Source organism: Amphibalanus amphitrite, unplaced genomic scaffold (genome assembly GCF_019059575.1).
Source record: "Amphibalanus amphitrite isolate SeventyFive unplaced genomic scaffold, NRLGWU_Aamphi_draft 001616F_arrow, whole genome shotgun sequence".
NCBI lineage: Eukaryota > Metazoa > Arthropoda > Thecostraca > Balanomorpha > Balanidae > Amphibalanus > Amphibalanus amphitrite.
The window spans coordinates 19060-42044 of record NW_024883109.1 but is presented as its reverse complement, the minus strand read 5'-3'; the positions used below and the strand labels follow the sequence as shown (position 1 = coordinate 42044).

The 22985-nt window shown below is 50.2% G+C and overlaps 2 protein-coding genes across 5 annotated transcripts in view; one reads left to right on the top strand and one right to left on the bottom strand.

The window, feature by feature from the left end:
• The window catches only part of LOC122374176 (zinc finger protein 764-like), a 25267-nt gene extending 10684 nt beyond the window's left edge, over positions 1-14583 (top strand). Inside the window, exons 1-7 of one of the 3 annotated variants that reach the window (XM_043352779.1) lie at positions 4146-4176; positions 4597-4661; positions 10178-10459; positions 11071-11300; positions 11728-11840; positions 12204-12421; positions 12822-14583. In XM_043352779.1, coding sequence (XP_043208714.1) covers positions 10301-10459; positions 11071-11300; positions 11728-11840; positions 12204-12421; positions 12822-13517 — 1416 coding nt within the window. In that variant the 5' untranslated portion in view covers positions 4146-4176; positions 4597-4661; positions 10178-10300 and the 3' untranslated portion in view covers positions 13518-14583. Of the gene's footprint in view, positions 1-4110; positions 4177-4596; positions 4662-10177; positions 10460-11070; positions 11301-11727; positions 11841-12203; positions 12422-12821 lie in introns of those variants that run through there. The other 2 variants (XM_043352775.1, XM_043352778.1) reach the window with 2 other exon arrangements.
• On the bottom strand, positions 14441-22985 carry LOC122374175 (basic salivary proline-rich protein 2-like). 2 transcript variants are annotated; one of them, XM_043352773.1, is made up of 5 exons: positions 22857-22985; positions 22099-22257; positions 21645-21774; positions 16975-17167; positions 14441-16634 (listed from the first exon to the last, which is right to left on the bottom strand). In XM_043352773.1, exons 1-5 carry the CDS (start codon positions 22868-22870, stop codon positions 14929-14931), a joined length of 2202 nt encoding a protein of 733 aa, XP_043208708.1. In that variant the 5' UTR covers positions 22871-22985; the 3' UTR covers positions 14441-14928. The 2 variants fall into 2 exon arrangements, with proteins under 2 accessions (XP_043208708.1, XP_043208709.1); XM_043352774.1 differs by lacking the exons at positions 22099-22257; positions 22857-22985 and adding an exon at positions 17382-20074.

Below are 22985 nucleotides of genomic sequence, written 5' to 3'. Positions count from 1 at the left end.
TGGCCTTCAATACGCCTTTTCACGCAACACGATCCAGAAAAACAAAGGTATTAGCTCAGAAGTGTTTGATAGGTGATTTTGAGTATGCAAGACGGCGTCTATAGCGCATTTAGGTCTTCGGCTTTTGGGGGGGGTCAAATGACCCTCTCAGACCTTTTGGGGGGGGTCATGACCCCGTGGACCCCCCCCAGGATCCGCCACTGCTGCCAATTTGCCCCTCGTTGCGTTTTCGCAACACCCCTGTCTTTCCGATGTGCCCAACGTTGCGTTACCGCAACACGACTGTAGTCATATTTGAAAATAGTCACAAACCCTATTTGCAACATAATTTGTTAATAAAATGCATATTCTAGCTATTGTAGGGACTCTGCAGAATATGTTCACACATTATTCATTACGATATAATTAATCACTTAATCTACTTATTTTGGTTTTCGTGACGTCATCACTGACGGGACCTTCGACTTCCCTCTGGGAGCTCTGGACGGTAAGTTACCGGCCGCACAGACTTGTAACTGCGTAGCATCATGCGCACAACCATGCTAAACGCGCTGAAACTTGTCTCATCGGTGAGACGCCATTACACACTTCTCAAGATTTGATCACGTCGACGCTTGCTTGTGTTGCGAAAACGCAACGAAGGGCGTAAATGGGTTAAGCCTGAGCTAGCCCGAGACCCTCTTTACTTGTGCGTCAATGGCGGTCGGAGGGTCTGTCTAAATCCCCTGCGAAATAATGTGAGGTACAATAAAGGGTTTTCTTCTACGCTCTGTTTGCACTTACCAGCCACCAGAGTATATAGATAATAGAAACAATTGCTGCTCACTGCTCATAAATGCGCACTGCCGGCACTGCCTTCTGATTACTTGACGGTCGAATATTTTAAGCACGCTACCGCCAAGGTCTTTGGAGCGCTTCGCAGATGACCTCTGAGTAAACCCATGTCACCAGGGCAAGGTAAGTAACCATACCTCTAAAAACTTTGTGAATCTGGCATTCTTACAGACTATATCCTGTTTGAAGGCTTGGGCAATTGACAATGGAATCATCATCAATAATTTGTTTATCTTAGAATTTAGATATCGGTGACCTAAAGCTAGACCTCAATTTTGCGATCTCTTCACTATATATAAGATGGGTATACCTAAGTGTCGTATAAGTCAATGGAAGAAATTTGAACTCCCTTTCTTTTGGACGAAAAGACACTCGAACATCACTGTCAGATGACACACACACTGTCGGAAAAGGGTCAGCATGACACACACACTGAATCAGAAAATTACACCCGTGACCCCTTTTATACCCCTGAAATCACCTCAGGTCATGCAACGTCTATAACAGTTTTCTTTACAATAACTTTAGCTAGAAACACGCTAAAGCGATGAAAACACCTTGAAGTTGCGTTCAGCTTAAGTGTCACCAAATATTGACTGATATGCGCATTACCTTTAAGGTAGGCATACGTGACCTCGACCTAAGATCAAACTTTAAGTTGATCTTTTCAGGGTCAACTTATAGTTTCTTCGACGCGTCTCGGCCGTCGGCGAGAGAACCGCGATGCCGGTAAAATTAACGTAATATGCTTGACCTTGGTGTCAAAAGTTACTGCAGAAAAACGTGTTCCGCAAAAACGTCAAATCTTGAGTTGTTGCTCACTGGACTCTGGACTTGGAGGCTTAACCGTTGAGTCTAGATCAAATCTGGGAATAGCAAACAGAAAGAACTTTGAAAGAGCTATCGAATGCGTACCTATTTACTTGGCGCTGTAGCTAATGTGGGTTCTTACAGGCCAGCATGGGACCCTTAGAAGTTAGCGTGGGTGGGATCTTAACCCGCGCCCCGCTGGGGGGGGGGCAGAATCTGCCCCCCCTCCCGTTTTTCGCCAATAACTTCTAAACGCGTTACGCCAGCGACGTCAAACTTTCAGTACCTTATCATACATCAATTTGACACGTTCCCTGAAAATTTGAGCGAAATCCGTCGGAAAATTTTTAAGAAAATGACGTTTTAGTGACGTCATGTTCGCCATTTTCGCCTCAAAAATCGCAAAATTTCATACGCCGCTAACATCTTCATTTTTAAAGGGATCAAGACGTAACAAAAAAGGTTATACGTGATTCTACTTTGTCTATCAAATGGCTATCTCGGTTTTTTTGAAAATTTTGGATTTTGGCCCAATTTTTTTCAAAAAACCGACTTTTTTGGGAAAATAATTATAAAATCCAGAATTTTGAGTGTATCGAAAAAACCGGAATATATATCAGAGAAGTGGTCTATGTGCACCTACATACCAATTTTGAGAAGAATCGGTTCAAAAATGTGGGAGTTATTTGAAATTTTATGACGTCACGACACACAAAATTTTTGAAAAATGACTTTTTTGGAAGTTCTAGACCTCGTACGGAAACAAAAATAGCACCATTCGACTCGCCGTGAAAAACTGCATCAGATAGACACCTTTTTAGGCCTTAACAACCAACTTCAAAATTTGACCTCACTTGACCTGACCTTGACCTGACCTTGACCTGAACTTCATCCAGAGGTGGTCCATATCACTAATTGAGTGTGCCTATTGAATTCTATGAATAAAATGACCCATAAAACATGTGTCGCATATACCCCTTTCTATATTTTGTTTTTGGTGACCTGACCTGACCTGACCTGACCCTGACCTTGACCTTTGAATGATATTGTGTGCAACGAATATTGTCTTGGTAGCCTAAGAACACGTTTTGGGCAATCAGTCTCAGTCCATTCTTCGGCAATTACGGTGCAAGGCCGATACTGTAGAAACTTGCATTTTGTACCCTTGACCTGACCCTGACCTGACCTCTGACCTACTTAAGCAAAAAATTTAAGCTCTTAAGATTCGCCTCGTTGAGAGCTTTCGATTGCCGTTTTCCCCGTCTTTCTACGACCATCGGTTCGGAAGTTAGACAGGGGGGGGGGGCAGAATATGCCCCCCCCCCAGCAGGGCGCGTATAGCTGAATAGCCCAGCGGGGCGCGGGTTAAAAGACCGGCATGGGCCGGCGTTGGACCCCAGAGGCCAGCAGAGGGCCCTCAAAGGCCAAGATGGGCCCTCAGGCCGATGCGGGCCCTTATAGGCAGGCATTGGCTCTTCAGAATCCAATGCGGGGGGGGGGGCCTCAGAGGCTTATGTGGGTCCTTAGTCTTACAGGCCAGCATGGGGCCCTTAGAGGTCAGTGTGGGGCAAAAGACCGGCATGGGCCGGCGTTGGACCCCAGAGACCAGCGGAGGGCCCTCAAAGGCCAAGATGGGCCCTCAGAGGCCGACCCGTGCTCTTAGAGACAGACATCGGGTCTTCAGAATCCAGTGCGGGCCCCCAGAGGCACTTAATTAAAGGCTAGTTAAGACAGTAATGAGGCCACCGGAGGCCGGTGTGAGGCCCTCAGCCACTGGTTGGGCCCCTGAGGCCGGTTTAGGGGCACCCAAAGGTCAGTGGAGGGCCCTCAGAGGTCAACGTGGGTCTTCAGCGGTCAATTTATGTGGGTGCTTGACCGCCACTGAAGGGCCCTCAGAGGTCAGTGTAGGACCCTCAAAGACCGGTATGGGAGCTGTTCATAGCTGGCGTGGATTTCTCGAGCCTCGTGACAATCGAATACGGGCCAGGGTGAGGGCCCCATACGCCCATAGGAGCCTGTCGGTTTTTTTTTGGGGGGGGGGGGCAAGTGATATGATGGCCCCCCTGATTTGCCTTGGGGGGGGGGCATGGCCCTGATGCCCCCCATGCGACCGCCACTGGTTGATCCGAGACCAGAGATCAACCAGTCGCTGCGTCTTGTAACGGCGGTCGGCAAGCGGTACCGATTGCCATGGCCCATGGCACTAGACTTTACTTTATTTCGAAGCCCACAGATGAAAGTATACTTTGCGTCAAGGAAATTACGATGGCAAATGGCCATGGCGATGCTAGAACAAATGTTGGGTGTAAATAGGAAAATACTTTGGAAAATACAGCGATGAATATTATATTGAATATATTGAGATAAATTTGGGAAGAACTAAACGCGATGCTCTGATTGGTCGCTGTTGGCTTACGAATGCTAGATAGCTGTCGATACCTGCTATTGAACAGACAGCTGATCCGATTCAGAGCATATGCGTCGTATTTGTCGAGAAATCACTCAGGGATCGAAGAGAGCTGCGGGGGATCAGTAGGTTTTTAGCTATATTTTTAGATAATATCTGTTAATTATTTTTCTCATGCGTGGGTAAAATCACGATTTTTTCGCTGTCCAGTTTGTTGATACTATCTTTGCCTTGAAGCTTTGAAAAGTAGCCGTTTTCTGGCGGTGCTGTTTTGGATGCAAGATGGCGTGTTTTGTTATGCATTTGTCATAGGTCATCACAAATAAAAATATAGGGACTGAATTTTCTTGGGAGCAATTTTCAATTTTTATCTGTACTGTGTTTGAAAGATTGAATGTTAACTGTAATTTTAATGAATGTTTCCTGAATGTGTCCCAATTGGACTGAAAAGGCATAAGGTATTCGGTTGGTTGGTTGGTTGGTTTGGGCTAAGCACCATATCCGGTGGACCAAGGTGCTAACCGGAACTCTCACGCTGTTCCAAGAGGTCAGGTAGTGGCAACGCCACGTGCATTGCCCAGGAATCGAACCCGTATGGCTGAATCTAGAGGCAAGTAACTTACCCGTAGACTTGCATGAGCCATTCAAACTTGTGACAATCTTTGGCCAATTTTAGATGGACCATTTCACTCAAAGCTTATGATTTTGCATTGCTGGAGTAAGCCCAGAAAGATATGAATTTCCAAAGCTGAGGTCCACATTCAGTCAGCAGCAGCCTCAAATTCACTATGGATATGGTACCTATGTTTCAACATACTGATTCAATATTTGATGGTCGTTAATAGTAGGTACTGCTCATAGTCATGAAAACAAAAATATAAGATTTGACTTTGTGGCCATTCACTTACAAGGACTTAAAAATATATGTTGGTTCCAATTTTATCTTTTGAAAATCATTTTATTGTTGACCTCTGCTTTAGTTTTAGGTACCATGAAATTCATGGTTCATGAATCCTGCAAACCATAGAGAAATACTGGTGTCAAAGATTTGATTGATATCCATACATTAGCCAGGATTTTTACACATGATTGTAATGGGGATTCATACTGCTTACCAGTTACTGAATCAAGAAGACACATTAGCAAACTATGTTTGATTTTGTTAATGGGTGCATGGTATTTATCTACCTACCTAGCTACACTACCTACTTACATAATAGTTTTTTTTTAACTAAAAAGCTTTCAACCAATAAATATGGCTATGATGGCACATGTTTGATGTTAAACAATGCTAATATTTCTCCTTTTATGTAAAACAACAAGTAGAAATTGCATTTTGGAAAAGCTTATCCATCAAATATGCAGGTACATTACTAAGTTTTTTCAAGATACCAATGGTACTTTACACCTATTACTTATTCATCTAAAAGATGTTGAACTTTTCTGCAGATGGTAATGTAGGGGAGAGTGGGGCACATTCGTGCAAAAAATGGATAAACCCATATATCTGTTCTTTGGTTAGTGCAATGGCAAAATTGTTGATTGTAGTATGGAAAGGAACTATTGCAGATAGTTTTCCTCTTTAAAAGTTATCCTATAAAATTATTGCTTCCATTAGAAAAAATGACTTTTATTAACTCTGAACATTTGCACGAAACTGCCCCACCTATGGGGCACATTCGTTCAAGAGATGGGGCACTTCCGTTCACCCGGCAAAATTCGAGAAATTACCGGGCATTACCAGAAATTTACCAAAGGAAATTGGCAGGGGGTCATTTCACTTGATTCCTTTCGACAAGAATGCATTGCACAACAAATGTAGAAAGAATGGGCTGGCCAACAAGAATGTGCCAACTGCCGGCCTCCGTGACCTCGCCAAGTTCGCGTGAATTGCTCGTCACGACGTCGCAAGCAGTCGAGACTGAGTCAGGCGAGCGTCATTAGAGAAACCTACTACAGATAAAGTCATGAATCGCAAAAACTAAAAAAATATGCACGAATGTGCCCCCAGGCAGTGCGTACACGAACCTGCCCCACAACGTTATTAGTAATATATTTCAAAATTTCTTTTGGAAAAAATGACACTTTTTCAACAAACAAGTTTGCAGCAGTTCCGTGAATAGAGTGGGCTTCTTCACCCCCAATTTTGAAAAGCTGAACCACATTTCCGAGTCAGGATCACGAAAATGGATGATATGAGAAAAGTTTGGAAAGCTCACGAATATTACAAATTTGCGTTTTTATCAAGCATGACAGCAGGTACAGTGTTGTCTTCTACGGTGAACGAAGGGCGGCAATGATAGACATATTTCCATAATTTACCTTGAGCTCGTGCAGTCACTCGTGTTCCCATAAACTGCTGAAAACGAATGTGCCCCATGCACGAATGTGCCCCACTCTCCCCTAATTGTTTTCGGTGAGGTTACACACACAATATTAATTCTGTTCAATAACAGTTAATTTTTTTTTATGAATAAATGTGGAATCACCTGTAATTATCTGAACGAATGGCAATTACTTATTGTAGCCACTAGCTGCATAGTAAATATATGCTTGCCTTAACTTAAAAAATCACAAATGACTTGATATTTTGAGCTATCATGCTAACATGACAATGTTGTCATGTTCTGTGGCTTCAGTATCTAATGTTTATTTGCTTCTCAATAAATCACTTTGTTCTTTTTCTTTTTGAATGTTGTAGGCTGTGCCTTTCATGTTTATTTTATTGAAACCTTTTTTCTGCTTTTCAATCACTTGTCTCCTGAATTTTAAGAGTCATTATTTGGCTTAGAAAATTGACAAATTATGCCTGCATTTAAAGTATATTTACTTAATTATAAGTCAAGTTATCTGATTCTGTGGATGCTGTCTGGTGACACTTTTTTGCATGATAGTCTGTAGATATTTGCTGACTTCTAGGAGCTCGAAAATTTTTCAATAGCTTTATCAAAAGAAAACGAAAGTACCTAACTTAAAGAAGGTAGGCACAGCTGTGCTATCACTTATAGATGGCGGGAAAGAAGTGTGTCACTTTTCAGCAGTGATTTCTCGAAAGTGGCAAAAGATACAAAGAAGAAACTTTCACAACTTTAAGGAAATCGTTTGAAAAATTATATGATACCAATTTTATGGAAAAGTTTCATTGGAACTGATGTTGCCATTATCATTTTAAAAATGGTGTCTGTGCGTCTCACTTTTATTTGCGCATGTGCGCGAAGTGGGCACCTCCACGCTCAAGGCACATCTGAACGCGCTCCAGGAAGCTGGCGCCCACCCTCTCCGCGGTGTCTGCTGGCACTTAACGCACGTACTGCTCGACGCTGACACGCAGCTCCTTCAGGCTACCGGGCTTGTTGCGGTAGACGCTGTTCTACCCAGGGCTGCGGAGTCGATGGATTTTAGGGTGACTCCGACTCCGACTCCGACTCTGCCTTAAAAAATCGACTCTGACTCCGACTCCAACTCCGACTTCAACTCCGACTCCGGACGGTCCTATTAAAATCCATATCATGATATTGAAGTTCATAATGGAGATTGGAGATGTTCTTATTTTGCCTCAAACGATCCCTTGTGCGTTCCCAGGCTTTGCGTTGCAAATATGCATTAAAAATAACATGCAGAATTAAAAAGCAGGTTCTAGGGAAGGGAATTCACCGTCTTCTGGTTCTATCGCTGAAAACGTTCGTCCAAAACAACAAAATGACATTTTTTCGACAAAACCTAATCTCGAGCGCAGTACCGCCAATCAAATAGGTGCAGTGCATGTCCTTGAGACATGCAGCGTTAACTCCGACTCCGGAGTCGGAGTCGGTAAGACTGGCGACTCCAACTCCGACTCCGACTCCGGGCAGAACTGTCGACTACGACCGACTCCAACTCCGACTCCGACTCCGACTCCGCAACCCTGGTTCTACCGCTGTTGCGGTAGACGCTGTCCTCACAGTCCTGACCTCAAGCACTTGGACTACTGGTTTTGGGGAGCCTGCAAGGACAGCGGCACCACAACAAGCCCGGTGGCCTGGAGGAGCTGCGTCTCAGCGTCGAGCAGTACGTGCGTTAAGTGCCAGCTGCCACGCGGAGAGGGTGGGTGTCAGCTTCCTGGGGCGCGTTCAGATGTGCCTTGAGCGTGGAGGTGCCCCTCTTCGCGCACATGCGCAAATAAAAGTGAGACGCGCAGACCCTGTTTTTAAAGGTAGTGTGCCAGCTTTCCTGGACCGTATGGAGTTAATGGCCCAGATAAGGAAAACCGGATTTTTAGAACTTATCCATACCTTCAAAACTCATGGAAACGTCTTAAATTCTTCAAATTTTGAGTACCCCAGTGCGAAATTCGCCCCGACGGGTTGTCGGTCGTACCCCAACCACATTTCACACCACTATGAACAAAAAATGCACACACTGAAATCGCTATTACCGATATGCTCATCCAATCAAGTTTCGATAAACCCGTTCATCATCATCTCCTGCGGTTTCGAACACGCCTGTTAGGTGGTGCGGTAGACCGCGCCCAAAGCCAGGGCCCCGGTAACGTGAGGTAGCCGAGTCGGGGCAGCGTGCGCTGACCCAAGCCGGGGCCGCGCGTCCTCCCGGTGTCATGTGATAGCCCGGGGCTGCCCGCGGGGATGCGGTAGACCGCGCCCAAAGCTGCGGCCCCGGCTTGGGTCAGCGCACGCTGCCCCGACTCGGCTACCTCACGTTACCGGGGCGGCGGGGCCCTGGCTTTGGGCGCGGCTTCTGCTCATACTTTGTGGTGCGGTGGTGGTGCGTCGGGCCGCGCGCTCTGACTTCGGCCAAGATAAATGCGTCAGCTGATCATTGTCATTTCTGCCACTTGCGTGTGGTGAAATGGGGTCATAACTTAAGAGACGGCTTTTTCATATAAATTATTTTACATAAAATCATATTTCAAACCATAAATAATGTTTGACAGCCAAATAAAAGAAACAATACCAATACAGGCTTACAGTTTAAGGCTCGACATTGTGTTGTCTACGATTAGACAGCTGATAACTCATTCCCGTACGTCGTAACTCTATAATGACCTTTGCTGTGCGCCCCATTCGCGATTGTTGCCGACGCCTGTTTGCAGGTCATCCCACTACAGTTGTTATACATATCGAAAAACCGATAAACTTTTAGGCGAAAAAGGCACTATTCCAGGCCCATTTTTGATTTTTTTTGCGATATTAGGTAAAAACAGAAGCTTCTTATCCTAGGAAAAATAAAATGGGAAATCTTTCAAAGGTGGCACACTACCTTTAAATGATGATGTCGACATCAGTTCGATTAAAACTTTTCCATAAAATGTGTGTTATATAATTTGTCAAACGATTTATGTTGTGAAAGTTTTTTCTTCATACCTGTTAGGTACCACTTTCGAAAAGTTACTGCTGAAAATTGAAAAGTGACAATGTTTGCCCACCTTGTATTTACCTCATCACTTATTTTTCCCCATCCTATTCTTGTTTGATTATAATATTTTTGGTCTAGGTGCATGCCTGATATCATGTGCCCATTGGCCATTACCATGTACTTTTGCTTTCTCCAATGCTTTACCTTTCAGGCAGCATTTGGAGAATCAACATAATTAGTAACAATGCTAGATTGTTTGAGTGTATGCAACAATTTCAAATAAGTGTAAAGGTCCCAATACACACATCTGTATGCACTGAACAGTGAACTGATCATACAGTGTGGCCAAATTGGTGATGTAGTGGGGAAAGTCACCCCCAATGAAAAGTATAATGACATCCTCAGAAATTTTAAAATTACATACATCATCACAACGTTTTTGTCGTGAAAGCATACCTACCCAGTGTAGGAATAAAGACTGAAAATGTTCCAATGTACGATTCGCATCGTCATACTCGTACTGTCGCGCTTGCAATGTCGTTTTTTACATCTTTAATGATAATATTTGTTTTTGTTATTTTTTTTTTACTTTCCACCAGAACTTGACGTCAGGTATAGTTTTTTCCACATTATCTGTAAAAACTGCACCTAAAATGAGGCTGAAGACGAGTTTTTTTTTAAATAGTGACATCCTCGTATGACTTTTATACATCCTCCCCCTAACGCTAAACCAATTTGGTCACACTGTGATCATATGGTGCCGCTGTGCCGCAGGGCGGGGGTGGTCCGGTGGCTGCACGTACCCGTCAGGACCGAGCGGCGGCGAGCGGCGGCGGAGGAGAGCAGCGCGACACTAGTCACGGAACAGACCGCCCGGCGGCGCCAGCAGCGCTCGGCATGATGCGACCAGTGCGACACTGCCGCTCGGGGCCGGCGACCTCGTCCGACTCTGCCGACAGCGGCAGCCCCATCGACGACGAGCTGCTGTCGGCACCGGCGCAGCCCTCCAACGGCCACGACCGGCCCCTGAAGACACTGCACACGCCCGAGGATCCGGTACGTAATGGGCGACATCGGGACGACTGAACCCTCGGGTTATTTTTGGGGGCTCGGGGTATTATGTTGGTGAATCTCAGTCAGTGCGCCAAAATGGTTTGAACTGTGCCCAATTTATATCGACAATTAAAGTTATCATCACCGGCCCGCCGCGTTCTTAAACGCGTTTAATCGATGACATTATAATATACGACCCATCACATAACAGTTTAAGAAAAATCTGAATCTAAAAAAACACACACAACACGATTGCCAGCACAATTACATATCAGTGGAGCCTTTCACCCAGCCGCAAGTTTCGGCTTTAGGAACAGATGTTGACGCTACCTCTTTCATTTTTACGGGGTGAATTACTACTTATTGCTCATTGCACTGCTTACTTTTCACAAACATTTGCATCATTCCCCAACAGATAGTTAGCATCCGACTGTATCGCAGAAATCTAGACTTCTTGATCACACTTCACATATACACATATACACATAGAGCGAACAGAGTATCATTCTACGTACATTGCGCAATTCTCCTTCTTGGCCTCCTAAAAAAGCAACCCGCGATCCGCCCCTAAGATCTCAATCTAACCCTCCCGTACGTTTGTTCTCCCTCGACAGAAGCTGAAGCCGCGCCACCCGTGCTCGGTGTGCCACCAGCTGTTTGCTCTGCGCAGCACGTGGCACGAGCACATGCGCGAGGCGCACGGCATCACCAAGCCGTTTGACTGCGACGAGTGTGGTAAGAGGTACTCGATGCTGGGCGCACTCAACTACCACCGTCTGACCACCCATCGGGGAGTGGTACACGCGTGCAAAACGTGCGGCAAGAGGTTCATGACTAAGCCCGGGTGAGTGGGGAGCTGTGAGCGCGGGGAGCTGAGAGGGTGGGGTAGCTGTAGCGGTCAATATGGATGGATGAGAGTGGATTCTCTTAGAATGGTGCACCCATTGATAATGATTATTAATATGTGACTGAGCTAGGTCGTTGAAGAAGCACTGTCTCTCGACTGGTCAGCGATGTTTTCTCTTGTTTGGTTTGCTGGGCTGATTTGTTGATTTGTGTGTGGTTTTGGTATGCAACAGTGTCTTGTCTGTTCCTTTGACTCATCAGGATATGCTGGGTGACTTCATGAGTGCGCCGAGTCATATTCTGACCTGCCCGATGTCACCACACTTTCATCACTCGCTGTGTCGATACGTTGAGCAGAGCGTGCCCACACACACAACCACCACACTACCCTGCGTGACACTCTCTCCCCGCCCGGCCGCCCCCAGCCTGGTGCGGCACGCCCGCTCCCATTTCGGCGGTGTGTACGTGTGTGAGGACTGTGAGAAGACCTACCCGACCCGGGACAGCCTGCGTCGTCACAGACAGCAGGTCCACATGGGTACGTGACGCAGTGGGAGGGATGCTGAGGGGTGCGGTCGGTGCAATGGACGGACTGTTGCTACGAACGCGGGATCGATTTTACTGATGTTTCTCTTTGGTGATATTATTCTGGAATTTGGATATTCGTGAAGCATCTTGAACACCTGCCTGCGAAATTTGTATGATAGGCTTTAGATACTTGAGAGATGGAATCGTAGATGGTGGACGGCGTTGTCAATTTCCTCTTTTTCGTTACTTACAATGAAACTCAAAATTGCCGTCAAAATCAGTCATTGTTCTACCTTCTGTATTTGCTATAATCTTATCCCGGGTTATCTCAATCAGCCCAATCATGCCCTGCTGCATCGCTCCGTTCCCACAGGTGAGAAGCCGCACGTGTGCCAGTACTGCCAGGAGCGGTTCGGCGCCAGCCACAGTTTGAACCGGCACGTGAAGCGGCGCCACTCGACGGGACCGGCGGCAGCTCCGGCGCCGCCGACCGCCTCCGAGCACAACTGTCAGCTCTGCCTGAAACCGTTCTCATCGGCCGAGGCTCTGCGGAAGCACGTGCAGAGCATGCACCGACACGCCCAGTATCAGGTGAGGGAGGGGATGGTGAGTTGTGCTTTTTAGAGGTGAAGGGATGGTTGGGTGGGCACTGGACGTGCCATATCATGATAAAGGGTACTCAGGACTGGCCATGGGGTGTGATGACGAATATATTGATTGGAAACCTGAGCGTGTCCCATAGCTTGCGCGAGTTTTATATTGACTTCCTAGCAGCTGCAGACATTATATTTCTATCGTGACTACGCACACTATGTGGATTAATTTATATTTGGCCTACCACCACGGTTTTGATGAGGCTGAAGCCACGATGTGTTGTGTTGTGTGCGAGTGGAATAACTCTATGCTGTCAAGGCTGATGTTTTTTTTTCTGATAAATGCAATGTTTTGAATGCCGAGAAAACTATTCTAAGCCGTGCGTCTATCTCGGCAGTGTGAGACGTGCCTGCGTCGATTCTACGACCTGAGCAACTACACCCGACACCGGGACGCCAAGTCGTGCGTGGCCGCCGTCAGCGTGGACCTGCAGGAGGCGCCGACGATCTCTGTCGTGGCCGCCCCGGCCGCCAGCGTCGTGACGGGCGTTACGGCCGTCACAGCCGTGACGGCCGTCACCGGGGTGACCGGCGAGACCATCAAGCTGGAGCCGGTGAAGCTGGAGCCGCTGCAGCCGCTGGAGCCGGCGCCGGCCGGCGCTGAGCAGGCCGACCCGGCCGCCGCCGCCGCCGCCGCCGAGATGGAACTGGACGCCGACGAGACCAACGAATTCGCGGCCGCCTCGGCTGAGGACGAGTTCGCCGAGTTTGCGCGGCGCTACGGCGAGGCGGCGCCGGCCGGAGACCACGTGGAGCTGCAGCCGGTGGACGCCGTTGAGCTGCACGCGCTGGAGCCGGCTGTCCCGGCCGAGCTGCCGGCCGCCGAGGCCGCCGCCGTGGCCGTCGAGCAGCCGACCGTACTGCTGCCGCTGACCCTGGCCGAGCCGCTGGTGGCCGGCGGACAGGATGTTTACGTCACCCTGTACCCGGCAGGCGAGAGCAACGGCCACCGGTTCGTCTGTCTGCAGGACGGAGAGAGCACAGTGTTCGCTGAGGCGCCGCTCATCGCCGAGCACGTGCTCAACGTCAACTAGCGCGCGGAGAGCGGAGAAAACGGAGACAGACGAGCCGCGCTGCCCCTGACGGCCGTCAGCTGAGGCGCCGAGACGGACTAGCACGGGTTCCAGAGGCCAGCGCGAGCGGCCCAGTCAGATCATCATCAAACAGCCTCGGGCCGCGGCTGCCGCGGGCAGACCTCGCGGCGTCCCCACGTGCGAGTGTGACGCTTGAAAACAGAGCACGCCTTGGAGAGAGGAGAGTCATGGACGAACCGATCAGGTAGAGCGCCCACGATACTGGGTTGTAGTCGATTACACCTCAGATCGCTGGCGCCCGTCGCCTTTCGCGCTTACTTAAGTTATTCTGAATCTTTATTTTCTAACTTAATTCGCATGTTTACCGTGCATACCGCTCTCGCCTTTGTCTGTGTGTGTATGTGCGAGACGGTGACTCTGAAGAAATGTCAGACAGACCCCTAGTCATGAAATGCGAGGCTTTGACGTCGAGCACAAATAACCCATACTAGTCAATCGTTGATCGTCAATTAGGGGGTGCCGCTCGGCGGACCCTCTCACTCATTGCGCCGCCTGTGTCGCGCCCGCGTCGTGTTTGTGTTTGTCGCACCTCTTTTTGTTGTCGCGTCCGCGCAGTGTGCGCGGGAAGTCAAATGGCGCGCCCGCCATGCACGTAGCTAGTCCTTGTAGCGTATCTAGTCAGTCGACCGCGCCCCGCCAGCCGACCGCGGCCGGCGGGTGCTGCGTCCGACTCGTGTGTGCGTTTCTGTTTCGTTAGAATAGCGCTGTGTGTGTATGTTTGTGTGCGTGCATGTGTTGAAGCCCACCGGACTGTCGCGTGAAATCTAGTCATAGCTTTTGCTGGTCACCGGTGTCATTCGGCGTGAGTTGCGTAACGGGCAAAGCGCGACGGTTCTCCCGAAAACCGAACCAAATTACAGTGCTAGTCCAGTGAAGCCATATGTATTCGTCCCAGAACTGCATGTAGCACACACTCTTATGCCTACACACATGCTTGGTGTTTTCCTATGTGGTGAGCGCGTGCGTCGTGTTCATGTCGCCGGCTAAATACACCAGCTGGAGAAGAGAAGTGCGTCTCTGGAACACTCCGCCCACCCCGCCCGGCAAACCCCGATCAAAACCCGCCCTCATCGAGACGCCCCACCTGATCGCTACAGTACGATCATCCACGCACTCTCACACTCGACTTCGCACAACATCTCGCATACAAACATCAACCCGGCATATGGTGGTCGAGAACATCCCATTCGCATTTCGACTCCATACTCGCAACGTTTATAACTGATACTCAACAACGTTCCGACTTACGATAGTCGCTAACGTCCCCAACTCGCATCTCCACCCCGGCCCAACAAAAGTTCTGGCAGTCTCAAACTTGTTTCCCGGCTCGCCTCCTGCGCCGCTGCGTCGATCAGCGTCGCCCTCGACGACCGTCCGACGCAGACGACTCGCGTCGGACCGGAGACCGGGACCGGGAGCCGGAGCGGTGTTCTGCCCTGCCATTGGATGGCTTTCCCCGCCGAGAGTCCTCTGAACCTCGCCTGCTGCTTTCAGACGCCTTCTTCCGGACGGGGGAACGCTCCCGCTCGCGTCTGTCGGGGGAGCTCGGCCGGCCCCTGTCGCGTTTGTCGGGGGTGATTGGGCGTCCTCTGTCGCGACGGTCGGGTGACATGGGGCGACCCCTGTCTCGACGGTCCGGTGGTCCATTAGGCCCCCTATCTCGCCGGTCTGGTGGTCCATTTGGTCCTCGATCTCGACGATCCGGTGGTCCGTTTGGCCCTCGATCTCGTCTGTCCGGTGGTCCATTCGGTCCTCGATCCCGCCGGTCTGGTGGTCCGTTCGGTCCGCGATCCCGCCTGTCCGGTGGCCCGTTTGGTCCACGGTCTCTCCGATCCGGTGGTCCGTTTGGTCCACGGTCTCTCCGATCGGGCGGCCCGTCCGGACTCCTGTAGCGCTGGCCCGGGCCGCGGTCGCGCCGGTCTGGCGGCGGGCTCGCGGGTCTTATCTTTGGCGGACGATCTCTGCGCTCCATGGGTCTCCCCTCGCTCCTGGGAGGGGGTGGCGGCGGCATCGGCGGCGAGCGCGGCCCACCCCTCCTGCCCCGCGGCGGCGGGGGCGGTGACCTCCCTCTGGGCGGAGGTGACCGGCCGCGGGGCGGCGGCGGGGGCGAGCGGCCTCGCTGCGGCGGCGGCGGCGACGGGGAGCGGCCACGCCACTCCGGCGACAGCATCCTGCGTTTGGGCGGCGGTGGAGGCGGAGAGGGCGCGGCCTGCGAGCTGACCAGCTCCCTGAGTGACTCTACCTCCTCGCGGAGCTGGTCGAGCGACTCTGGCGCCTGTCGGTGCCGCTCCAGCACAGGGTGGCTCGGGACGTACTCGGCCAGCTCCAGAAGACGCCGGTCACGAGCGTTCACCTGGTCCATTTCAATGTGCATACGCGGCGGAGGCAGCTGGGCCTCACGCATCTGCCGCTGCTGCTCCTGCTGCATGTCCCGGGGCCTGAAACGCGCCCGCCCGCCTCGCGCCCGTCTCTTGGCGCCGCCACCGCCACCGCCGCCTCCGCCTCCTCCTCCGCCGCCGCCGCCGCCTCCACCGCCGCGTCCTCTGGCCTGCCGGCCCGGGAACGGCCGACCATTCCCGTTGGGTTGTTGGACGCCGGAGCGCATCGGCGGGCCGCGGCGCGCACCGCTCGAGTCGCGCCGCTCCAGTTCGCGCGGCGGAGGGGACGGAGACTCGCTCCTCTCAGACACAGACTCCTCCTCCTCTTCCTCTTCCTGTGAGGAGCTGTGGCGCCGGTGACGGTGCGACTTCTTCTTGCGACGGCGACTGCTGCGACTCTCGTCCTCGCTCTGTGACGAGTCGGCCTCCGACTGCTCGGCACTCGACTCCGTCTCACTGCTCGATGAATGGCGACGCTTCTTTTTCTTCTTCTGTTTCTTTTTCTTCTTCCGTCGGCGCTCCTCCTCAGAGTCAGAATCTAGTGAGTCTTCAGAATCAGATGAAACTTCCCTCTTTTTCTTCTTCTTCTTTGACTTCTTTTTCTTCGGGGAGCGCTCTTCGTCCGAAGACTCGTCAGACTCTTTCTTTACTTTCTTCTTTTTCTTCTTCTCCTTTTTGACTATAAAACATAAAAAATGGCATCAAATCATTGGACACTTGCCAATGTGTCGTAAAACACCAATGACGTTTAAACACGCTCTATGAACTTTACGACGTTGATGTTGATAGCTGATGCCTAAGCACAGCGGGCACGCAATGGAATTCAAGCCACTAACGTTCCCATATAAAAACTGCATGATTCTAACACGGCGAGGCTTACGCTGTCTATCTTCGCCATTTCCGCTTTCAAATAAATCCACCCTCAGTTATTCGAATGATCTAGTCATGAGATAAAAAGTGACTCCTTGCGATTAACCTGTCAAAAACCTCCAGTCGCCCCTATCCCACTTTCCACCCACCTTTGTGCGCGCTGGCCGGCGACTTGTGCTCCGGCTCCGGCTCCGGGGGCGGCTCGGCCGGCCGCGTCGGGCTCGGTGTGCGCGGCGCCACGCCCTCCTCGTGCAGCCGACGCGTGATGTCGTCCAGATCCTCGTTGTCCTTGGGCGGCTTGTAGTCTCGCACGTGGTCCACCCGGATGGTCCGCTTCAGCAGCTGGCGGCAGCACGTGAACGTATGTCAGCGAGGGAGGTACCAGCAGGCCGCTCCGGCCGGGCGGGTGGCGGGACTGACTGCGTTAGACCACCCTCAGAAGGGCGGTCGCAAGGGATCGGTCTGGGAGGACCCACATTTTGGGTCATATCGAATAACAGCGCGGGATACTCTAACGCACGATACTCACCGGTCGCTGGTGCGCGACTCTACTCACCATCTTACCCACCCTTCGGCGAGGCCATCCGACTCAGCTCAGACGCGGCTCGCGCCGATCCGACGCCACTCTGAGCAACCAGGGGTGGTGATACTCAGCGATGTGTTTCACCCAGCTGGTTGGGGTGTCGGCAGAGCCCGCGGCCGGCGTGGCCGGGCCTGGGACGGCGCCGAGGCCAGCTGCAGCGGCGGGAGGCGTCCGCACCGGCATCGGCGTCGTCCAGTCGCCGCTGCGTCGGCCGGAGACAAGGTCTCTACGGCTCGGGTGCCAGCGGCGGCGGCGGTGACAGGGCGCCGGGACACACCAGCTGTTGTCAGGGGTTGCCTCGGCTGCCTTCGCGATCAGCTCGTCAGAAGTCCACCAGTTCCGCTCCAGTCCTGTTCTGACGCCGGCTGTCCGCTGCGTCTAGAGGACCGAGCGTACCAGACGCCGGCGGCGGGCGACGATGCCCCAAGACATCAGGGAAGAATTATAGTGTTCGCCAGAGCGTGACCAGCGTCACCCGGCGTCCGCGGAGCCACCGGTCCACACCGCCGCAGCGGGAACAGGCGAGCTGGACTTGACCATCGCGACTGGCCCCGCTCCAGGCATGTCTCCAGCGCGGGGGACGTGAGGTCCAAAAGCCTGCTGAGCGTCGCTGGGAGGCCCAGCCGGTGTCTGGCTAGACGTGTAGCCAGGGTTGATCTGGAAGCTCATCGGCGGCCGGTGGTGGTCCTCCTCGAAGACTGACCATCAGGCGCAGAGCTCAGCTCACCGACTCCGTCTCACCACCAGGCCGAGCCGGGCGCTGATCAGGTGCCGCCGCTAGCCAAGCCTCAGTCAGCTGCGACGACGGAGGAGACGGCGGTGTCGGGATGGCGGAGTCAGTCGCGTTAGAGCGGTAGACTGGCGAGCGGCAAGGCCGCTCCGCTCCGAGCTTCACAGCTCGGAGAGGACAGCAGCACGCGTTGCTCCTTGGAGAAAGCGGTTATTTGGCGTCGACGACTCGGTGACTTGATGTCGAGATGCTCCACTTGGAGTTGCGAAGAACAGGCCGCCGGCCCGGCAGCCACGCCCGGAGCTCGGGTCTCGGGGAGACGAATATCCGGAGAGCAGCCGGGACGGGCGACGGAGTCTTGATGAAGGCGAAGGTGTCGAGTGCCAACGACTGAAGCTAGTCGCGATGGTAGCCACGGCGAAAAGCGTTGGTGACAGGCGACAGCATCCTATGTTGACTGGAAGCTGCAGCCGGTTATACCTCTTAAGTTGAAATTTCTGAATATTTAACTGAGCCCGTTTAAAAACTTTGGGGATGGTGAATGAAAAAGTGAGGCTGAATTATTTTAGGTTCACGTTCGAGGTTTAATTGAGTTGAATAGGACAGTGTCATAAAATAATGCATATTTTATACAGCGCTGGTGACGCATCGTTGTATAACTTGATATTCAGTAAGACGGTTACAAAAAAAAACTTTCCAAATAATGTTCTTTTAAAATCATTTGATGAATTCGCTCAATGAAAGAAAATAACGGTACCAAAACTATGCACACCTGGCAATATTCTGGGTAGGTCTACCAAAGTCAAAGCAAACAGCTCCAGTGACTCGTTGGTCCGCTATGGCAGCTCTGGTGACATCAGTTCAGCAGCTGCTGCAGCTGGGACTGCCGCCAGCCTTGGCGACTGCGGTCGTGGTGCCGTGCGGTCTCGGGCAGGCCGGGCGGCCGACAGCTCGCTGTGATGAGCGGAGAGGCAGGTCCAGCCAAGCAGACTGACCACCGCCACCCCAGGACCGGAGAGGCCTGGTCACCGTCTCAGGGCCGGGCGGCGGCGGTGGGCGTTTGGCAGCGGGCGGTGGACGGCGCGGGCGGAGAGCGGTAAGCGGAGAGCAGTGGACGGCGCGGGCGGAGAGCGGTAAGCGGGAGACGGCAGATGGCGGCGCTGCGGGCCCTCCGGCGGAGCGTGCGGAGTCTCTCCGCTCGGGCGGAAGCTCCTCACTCCGCCTGGCTCCGGGGAAGCCGCAGGCGCTTGGTCCAGCTGCTGACGAAAAAGGATCCTGTCGAACCTCTCGCTTCTGCTGTTGCTGCTAGTTCAGGAACAGGCAGACAGCGTTTGTGTTGCCTGCCGGTCTGCTGCCCTCTTCAGCTTCTGTTTGCAGAATGTAGGTGCTGCTCCGTTGAACTCGTAGCTGGTCAGTGCTCCTCGTGTTGTTACCACCGCCTCCGCCGCTGCCCTCACCGCCACCGCGCTGATACAGCTGCTGCTGCTGCCATTGTTGTCCTCGCTGCTGCATCGGAAGCTCCGTGGGAGTCAAACTCCGTGTGCGAGAGCTCCATCCAGCCAGCCAGCGCTCCGTCGTTGACGGCGGACCTCAGCAGGGTCTGCGGGCAGTCAGCGCCGCTGGCTGCCGCCATGCGGCGCCGGTAGGGCTCTCAGGAGCCTCCTCGCGCCGCGCTGTGGAGAGCACAGCCCAGGGGCGCTCTCCCTTAGCGGACGCACCAGGCAGCACCGGCTCGGCCCTGCGCTGGGGCTCAGCGCGCGTGCCGGTCGGACGGGCGGCCTCGACACGCGGTCGGCCAGGTCGCGCGGCGGCGGCGGCGTCGCGCCAGTGCGGCGTACGTGGCGGGCGCGCCGCGCCGCGGCTGTCGTCGCCCGGGCGCAGCCGAGACGTGGACGATCTGCCGGGGGCATCGGCCCACCAATGGGGAGTTTGACCTCTGTGGGATTCGACGCAGCGTCACTCGTGGCTCGGGACGGAGCAAACACCAAACAGCTGCTGACAGTCTGACAATTGAAGATTAACGTGACAGCGACATATGTAAATCATAGTCAAGGTGCACAGTGGTCAGTGCACACAATCTGACATAACCTGTGTCCAACATAGCCAGTGTTCCACCTAGCATAGGTAACTACATGAGCTTTGGTTTCAAACTCCCAAATAATGAGAGAAAGTCACTGGAAGGGCTCTGGATAGCATGCAAGCCATAAAAAATTCTGCCCTTTATTCACCAATGTTAAATACCAACAAAAGTAAAATGTGTGATGAGGTGCTCATCTCAATTATCAATTTGATGTGTTCATTTACGAACAAATCATAAATAATCCTAACTGTTTACAATAGCAAAGATCTGCTTCAAGCCAAGTTAATAAGCATGGGCGTGGTTAGACCATTGGCTTAACTCCAAAACAAACAATTAATGCACCCACATCAAATCCGACAGTCAAGTTTCTCAATGCCATGAGTGATGAGGTCATTGTTCTTGATGTACTTAAATTGCATTACAGCCGCATTTTACATAACCTAAATAGAAACTTAATTCATTCACTGAGGACTATTGGCCATGATAAAAAATAGACAAAAATATGTAAAGCTGGCAAGGTGATAAACTTCAGCTTTCCAAGTGTGTTGGACGTCAAAGCAGTTGTCAGTGGACGTTTTGTGCCTGTAACTTTTCACGTGGGTTGCTTGCATCCTCAACTAAATTAGGACATACCTACCTACACACCTCAGATTTGATGACGCTGTGTGTGCCCTGTAAAATCCTTTTGCAGATTGAGCAATGCTTGAATAGTGCAAAATTAACTGTGTGTGCCACCCTGCTGATTGTGCACTTGGTCCAGCTAAATTCAGACACTCTTTGTGACAGCAAAGTTAAGGTTTTGTTATTTACTGACAATCATGTATCAATGTGCTCTGATATCTGGACAATTCACAAGCAAAAACAGCACTGATAATTATCTGACCTTATTGTTGCAATCAGTATTATTGGCATGTAAAGCCAGGAAGCTATGTAGTACATATGTGTATGTGTTCACAAATCCAGATTCCCAATAACAAAAGAAAAAGAACTGTAACCTTAAGGCTGCGAAATGGATGCATGCCTGCTGAAATGATAAACAATGATATGAAATGAAATATACAATGGACTATGATATTTCACAATGAAAATCAACACACACCAGCAATTTATGGGTGTTATGAACAATCAAATACCAATAGGTAATGTGCCTTTTAATTTGCTTTCTGACCTGTCACTCTTACACAGATCTATTCAAAATCTATAGAAATGAAAACAAACGAGAAAATTAAAAATCGCAAAGAAAAATAAATGCATAAATGCCATTGATAATAAGTCAACAAGTATGCGATATCATTGTAAGTAAAAAATGAATGAAAGATTGAGAATAACAATGTGGGCAATGGAAAATTGATAGTAGGTATGCCATTATGTAATGGAAGCAATGCTATGATGTAATGTGATGTGGCCTGAGACAAAGCCTATTTACCTTTATGCCATTGAAGTTGTCCACAGCAAGGTTGGTGCTCCGCTGATCTTCATAGCACAGGAAACAGTACCCTTTAGATTTGCCTGTTTTGGCATCTCTTATCAGGTTGATATTTACTATTTCACCATACCTGTTGGGAAAGGAAAATGTACAGATCAAATCAAAGAAAATTAGGTATGTAGTGATTTCTAATAGCACAGCAGACATCTGAAAGGAAGTTGCATGGTATTAAATTAAATGGTAGGTACCTATTTTGATGTTACCTATCTCAATCAAAAATAACAAAAAACAGTTTTTATAGAACATTGTCTCTAATGCTTGTTTCTAATTTATCTCATGAATAACTTCACACTGGAACTTGGAAGGAAATATAGCATAGCACAATGCAAACTGCAGATTAAAATTGAAGCACATCACCATGTAAAAATAACTGCAAGCAAATAAAAATATTTACTGTGAGAAGACACAGATGACATCTCCCTCTGTCAGATCAAAGGGAAGTCCTCCAATGAAGATCCAGGCACTGTCTTTGTACTGGTTGTGCCAGGATGACTTCTCATCAATCCCTAGTTCAATTTCCCTCTCATTCAATTTCCTGATGTTCTTGATATTCCTGAGGAAAAAAAAATATGGGTTAGAGAAGGAAATTCATATTCAAATTCTTGTGACAAACAATATTAACACAACCCCAACTATTTTTCAAATAATACCTCGCTGTACCTGCATACGTAGTAAGTACGTACCTACCTACAAAGGGACCAAGCCCCAAGGTGCAACCATTGGTGCCAGTTCAAGTTAAGGTAATCAAGGCAAATAAAGAAATGCATTGCTATATATTTTGTGTTGGCTGTTAAAATATTATAGCATGCTTAGATAGATGGTACGAATCAAAACAAATCAAACAAAATTGAGACAAACCAATCCGATTGTCATATAGAACAAAATACACACACTCCAAGTCCCAGATCACCAAATATGTCCAACAACAGCATTTGAATGCAATGGTTGTGATAAACTGTTTCTTCTGTAATAAATATCATGTGTGCTCTCCGAAAATATAACCCTAGTTACTGATTTTGATTTACTTTTGTGAAAACAGGAAGGGAAATGAGCAATGACCACATTGATATCCCTGATCCCAGTACAGTCCACACTCTACAGAGTCTACACCGATACAAAATGGTAAAAAAGCATGCACAGGACAATACTTACGTAAGGGGATTCATTTTTATGCGATATCCTGGGTCCTACGTCAATTAATAATTAAACAATTGCATATTATCACAAGACAACACACGCAAAAACTTTCAAAACTAGACTGTAGACGAATGGGACGAATGC

Excerpts from the sequence above, each read along its gene's own strand:
- LOC122374175 (XM_043352773.1), bottom strand. Across the intron at positions 21,775-22,098 it reads GTCATCTGTGTCTTCTCACA|GTATGGTGAAATAGTAAATA; the intron begins GTAAATATTTTT and ends CTTTCCCAACAG. Across the intron at positions 17,168-21,644 it reads ACAACTTCAATGGCATAAAG|CTGCTGAAGCGGACCATCCG; the intron begins GTAAATAGGCTT and ends TGCTGCCGCCAG.